At 34.0% G+C, this 5,741-nt stretch overlaps 1 protein-coding gene across 3 annotated transcripts in view; it reads right to left on the bottom strand.

The window, feature by feature from the left end:
• Positions 1–500: 500 nt before the first annotated feature.
• The window catches only part of LOC135610087 (secretory carrier-associated membrane protein 4-like), a 7,023-nt gene continuing 1,782 nt past the window's right edge, over positions 501–5,741 (bottom strand). Inside the window, exons 3-13 of one of the 3 annotated variants that reach the window (XM_065104101.1) lie at positions 5,588–5,692; positions 5,435–5,497; positions 5,211–5,244; positions 4,992–5,114; positions 4,402–4,464; positions 4,177–4,270; positions 3,685–3,730; positions 3,527–3,594; positions 1,765–1,813; positions 1,448–1,513; positions 501–777 (exon numbers count right to left, since the gene is read on the bottom strand). In XM_065104101.1, coding sequence (XP_064960173.1) covers positions 745–777; positions 1,448–1,513; positions 1,765–1,813; positions 3,527–3,594; positions 3,685–3,730; positions 4,177–4,270; positions 4,402–4,464; positions 4,992–5,114; positions 5,211–5,244; positions 5,435–5,497; positions 5,588–5,692 — 744 coding nt within the window. In that variant the 3' untranslated portion in view covers positions 501–744. Of the gene's footprint in view, positions 778–1,447; positions 1,514–1,764; positions 1,814–3,526; positions 3,595–3,684; positions 3,731–4,176; positions 4,271–4,401; positions 4,465–4,991; positions 5,115–5,210; positions 5,245–5,434; positions 5,498–5,581; positions 5,693–5,741 lie in introns of all 3 variants that reach the window. The other 2 variants (XM_065104100.1, XM_065104102.1) reach the window with 2 other exon arrangements.

The following is a 5,741-nucleotide window of genomic DNA, read 5'->3' as shown; positions in this document are numbered from 1 at the left end:
TGGAATCAGTTATATATACATATACATATACATATACATATACATATACATATACATATACATATACATATATATATATATATATATATATATATGTATATATATATATATACACATGCATACATACATATGTATACATCTATACTAGTATACATATATATACATATATATATATATATATATATATATATATATATATACATATGTATATAAAAGCAAAATCCAACCCTTCTCGAATTTATAATTTCATTATGAAATTAAAAAAAATCCATACACGTACGGAAAATACGCCATAAAATATTCTTCCGTTTATTACCGACTTTTAGAATCAAGATTAAATTTCAAAAAATATGATGAAAAGGCGACGAAGAATCAGAGGAGCACTGCAGAAAAACTCTCCACGATTAGTTACCCAAATATAGGAACAATAAGGCAATACCTGTTTCTCACTTCAACAAAAACGCACTACGAAATGTTGGTGACCCAGAAACAACATGATGTAACATATTTAACAGACTAACATCATGAATAATACAAAATACTGAAAAATATCAAGTAGGATGAAAGATGGGCTCCCAAGAGGAAAGAAACTGTGAAAACTAGAACAATAAATTCCACAATATATATTATTATACACCACCTAATAATACGCCGTAATGGAAAAGAGTCGAAGAGATTTCTCTGTCCATGTATCATATTGGTTGTCCGGAACTTTCGCACTGGAAAGTGGCTAACCTTGCATCGTCACTCGTGCCCTCTGAAGTACATATAAACTCTCTGCAACAAGTTGCACTCTTGATAAGTCACCACATAGAGACACGATATATAAGCATCTAATGCTGTGAAGCTAATGCAATCGAGAGTGGCTTTTGTTGAACCAAGCTGTGACCATGTTCCATGCTTAATTATGAAAGATGGACCTAATAAAGCACCTTGGAGTATCTATAAGACCTACTAATCAGTTTGGATGCTACTAATTAACTTGAGATACTAATTCCATTTTAAATATGAAGAAACATTTGATGATTACAGTAGAAAATGCTGGAAAATCATTGAAAAATATTAATATAGCACTAGATTAAAATGAATTCTACCACATACAGCTAGAAAAGCCTAGTACATATCTAACCATCATAATCACAGTTCCATCATGTCTCATGTATGGACCAATTATGTACAACAATATGTACCCATGCTTCATTAAAGAAAAGGATATGGACCAACTTTGTACCATATGACATCTTTTTGCATAACACAATATCGCATGGTAATTAGTCTGGAAAGTGAAATCAACTAGTCATAGTGACGGACTTCAAGGAGAAAAACAAACATATATGAGAATGCATCAGCAGGCTGTGTCTTATGTGCCTAAACTAATCTTCTATAGCAAAGAAGGTTACAAGTCTCTAAGTACCCACAAGCTTATATGAGAATGCATAGCACAAACCTGAAGTACCCACAAGCTTATTAGTGTCTCTAAGCAAAACAAACCAAAGCCAACCAGGTAGAAGATCTGTGATAAATACAAGACATGTTAAATTTTATTATATGTAAACTGGGAAAGTCTTAAAAATATAGCTAGCATATGCGAGCCTGAAAAGAGAAAATAGAATAAAGGACCTTTGCCTTTACAAACTTGTAGCCGAAATTTTCAAAGAAATTGAGAGCAATCCATAATAAGTAATATTAGTTTTTTCTAATAGGTAATATTAGTGAAAGATAGCAGTATCAATTGGAATTGGAAATGCAAATGCATCAACTCACCCCAACCAATGCATGATCTGAAAAGGTATCAATTGCTGCAAGGATTCCCCTGATTAAACATTGAAAAAAAAGACATCAAGACAATTGCATGGTTCATAAGATGACAGCATAAACTGTCTGAAACAAGAACACCATATACTATCATTTAAAGAATATATCTTGTCACAATAAAGAATAAAATCCCAGGCATTTTGCAACTATTTGGATACTAAGTTCTTCTCCAATATTTCCCCTTCTAATATAGGCACCACAAAAGATCAACATCACTACTAAGATCCTCTGTGATGTGATGCTGTGACTTCAGAAAGGAAGAAAGTCCAGATTAATCTTAGCATCATCATTGGCATAGCAACCACTAACATGGATGTTAAAGGAGGAAAAACCAGTTGTCACCAGATAAAATGAGCTTAAACTCAATATTACACAAAATGATGGTTGCTAAAGACATACAACATGAACAGAAGTGAAGATGTAAAGCGACACTAGTCCATCCCTTTTAACTCTCTAGTTAAGCAGGCCAACTAATGTGCCATATGCACATGGATACACAATATTTAATAACACAATGAAACAACAGAAATAGTAAAAACAGAGAAAAAAAGATAAGGAAAAAAGTATGCAGAACTTCAAGTAAAAAAGAAAATTTCATGTTGTGATGAAATTGCTGCTGCTTGTTAATGTAAGGGAGAGTTTGTCCTCTAAAACCTTCAGGCCATAGGACAGTTTTCTCATTATCATAGTAGCTACAGAAAAGAGAAATTCCAAGTACCACAAGTTATTCAACCAAGAAAATGTCAATTTTATGTAATACATGACTGTTGAAGCTGAAAACACTACTGTAATCTACATTTTAGGCTTCATTCATGCAAGGCAGCAATTTGATGCAAATAAAAGAAATTAACAGATATGTACAGTAACAATTTTGGGATGCAGTATAGAAAATCATGAATCATAAAATTAACAAAGACATTACTAGACATGGCCAAGACAGAAGTCAATCTTCCATTAATAATCCATCATACATAACCAATTTTTCAAGGACTACCAAGTACCAACACTCTAGTACATAGTTTATAAACCAATTTAATAAAACTATACTATAAATAGGAACTTTATTGACAAAAAGATCAGTTGTTCAAAATTCACATTCCAACCTTCAGTTCATTCAAAGTTTAAAGGGATATCTACAGTTTCCAAAACCTTCAATTCAAAGGTTGTGACTCTCCCAAGTGAACCACTTAATAAAGTCATTATTAATCATCAGCTCTACTAAGAAACACCCTATATCATTCTTTAAAAAGTAGAAACAAAAACAATGACAGACTTAAAACCTGACATATTTCATTAGAGTAAACCTGTATTCGCAGTGCGTAATGACCAAACGTTAAACCCAATCTATGGCTTAATTGAACCTGAGTTCCATGACTCGGAGAAAGTTCCAATGGATCATTGCAGAAACAGTAATAAATCATGTGGTGGATAAGTATCACATCTATAATAGAGCACAAGCAGTCTATCTTTTAACCTCTTTGAAATCAAGCAAACGATACACCAGTATATCATTCAGCATCAAATATTTTTCCACATCAATATACAGAGTATTGTTTTTCGGTTTTTCATAGGCCAGAACATCAAAATTGGTACCGGAATTTCAATTTAACAAAATTTGAAAATTGATGCATGAGTTGCAACACAATAGGGTTAGTTTGATATCAATACCATTATCCTTTAGCACAAATAAGAACAAGGAAATTTGACTTACGTTAATGACTTCCCATGGAACACAATCGGAGGAGCAATGGCAGCAAGGATACAAAAACCAACATGGATCTGCGCATGATAATATCAATAACATAGATAAGAAGCTAACAAAGGCTAAAAGAGGAAAACATACATAAGGAGACTGGTCATCAGAATTACCAGGTAGAATAGGAAAAACCACCCAAACTTAAGTGCACTATCAGTCCTGCTTGACAAAAGAAATAACTGAGAAACAGGGAAGAAGCACTGACAAATTATGCAGCTACATAAGCACAACTCCCAGCAGTGCTACGCAAGAGTCATAGAATAAGAAATTAAATATTGAAAACTTGGATAAAAGCATGTTATTGGAAACTTAGTAAGGTTAATGTTCTCTTGTGAACTGAAACTTTCTAATTAAAATGTTCCATGGGACCTAATCACTGGCTCTTAGTCTGCATGGTCAGATATTTGGAATAAGCATATGTTGAACAAGGTTATTTATGCCTGATGCCAAATGAATTCTGTCCCTCCAGCCCAATAATATTGTAATCAGCAGCTACTATAACAAAAGTAGCTTGAAAAGCACTAGATAGAAACCAATATGCTAAAATAATACAATCAACTACAATTGGCATGCTATAGAAATTATGCTGATCATTGGCAGCCTACCTCATTGCACGGTACAAAGGTCTGTACCAAAGCACATATGAAAGAGGACATCCAAGCAAAGCATAGATAATTGCAAGGAAAAAGATCTTCACACCTGTGGATTAAGAAGTCAAACCATTACATTACAATATTTCAGAAAGGGCAAAGGAGAAATACTGTGCAAGAAACAAGACTAAATAAATGATAGAAAACTGCAGACAAATTGCTTATATAAAGAATTTTTACCTCCCCCTTTAATCCAGCAAACAATCACAGCAATAACATTCCATGAAAGACAGAGGAGAATTCCTGCCATGAAAAATGCCAGCAGAAACTTTTCATGATTGAATATTTATTATACCAGACATTCTAATTGCCAACATAAAGTCTCAAAATTTTATGATCTCAAGGATCAGATGCCATCGTGACAGAGTTGACTACTTTAAATAACTGTGTGAAAACCTTCCAGATAGAAATAATAGTCAAGTCAAGCAGGTATTGACATAGAATGCTAGATGAGAACATTAAGGAATGAATAATAAGTTCATCTCAGTATAGTCCATGAATTGGCTATCCCGACTCAAACTGATCACACATTATCAGAAGGGTGCTCTAGAGAGATATAGCACATATGATACAGCAAAAAACACAATCAAACACCTGAAAGAAGATATCATTGCTTCCAGTGAATTATCATGTAAAATCCAGCTTATATACCACTACAAACAACTAATGCCACGTTTAAGGCAAAAACATCTTCGTAAGTCAAATTAAGTTCCTTATTATACAAGTCACGTCAATTAGCAAATAAGGATGTAATCAAAGTAGCTAGATACCTAACCAACTAGCAAATGCCAAGTATTGCAACCTCTGAGCATGCACTGGAATTTCCTTGGCTATATCATGATGAATGATAGGAAAAAACGGTGGCCAGTTCTTTTCCTCAATAGTGACACCAGCTGAAATAAGGGAAATTATAGCCAAAAATTGCCATCAAAGAATTCTTATTGATGTACAACAGACCTACCAATCATTTATGGTGGTTATCCACGTACCTCTTGTCAATGCATCCTCCCTTCGTTTAATGTCCTGTAATAGCAATTCAAATATACCTAAGATGTGAGGTAGATCCAATAGACAAAGAAGCTTGGAAGCGTGAACACATATGTGACAATAAATATTAGTGAAATACTTCAGACGTGTAATGATCATGGAAAAAATTGAAATAAAAAACGATAACAACAAGGTTAAAAGGTTGATTCTATTGAGTTATCACAACCATTTCCCTCCTTTTCAGGTTCTCTTCCCATGTGGCGAGTTCCTTCTCCCTTTTCTTTGCATCCTACACCGACCCACACAAACATGTTATCTTGGCACAACATCAGTAACCTAAAAGTTAATGGTACCATATGACGTGTTAATTCACATTTACTGTGTCCAATGGTATGTCCACTGTCGCGTCATTCTTGTTACCAAATCCAAAGGCTTTTGATGCCAGTGTAGGAAGGCGAGAATTAGATCCAGAAGCAGCTGAAGTCTGGAAAGGAAAGCATGTCATTAGCCTCAAAATAAAAGATTCACACAGC

Source organism: Musa acuminata, chromosome BXJ2-4 (assembly GCF_036884655.1).
Source record: "Musa acuminata AAA Group cultivar baxijiao chromosome BXJ2-4, Cavendish_Baxijiao_AAA, whole genome shotgun sequence".
Lineage (NCBI taxonomy): Eukaryota > Viridiplantae > Streptophyta > Magnoliopsida > Zingiberales > Musaceae > Musa > Musa acuminata.
This window is presented reverse-complemented; position numbering and strand designations above follow the sequence as displayed.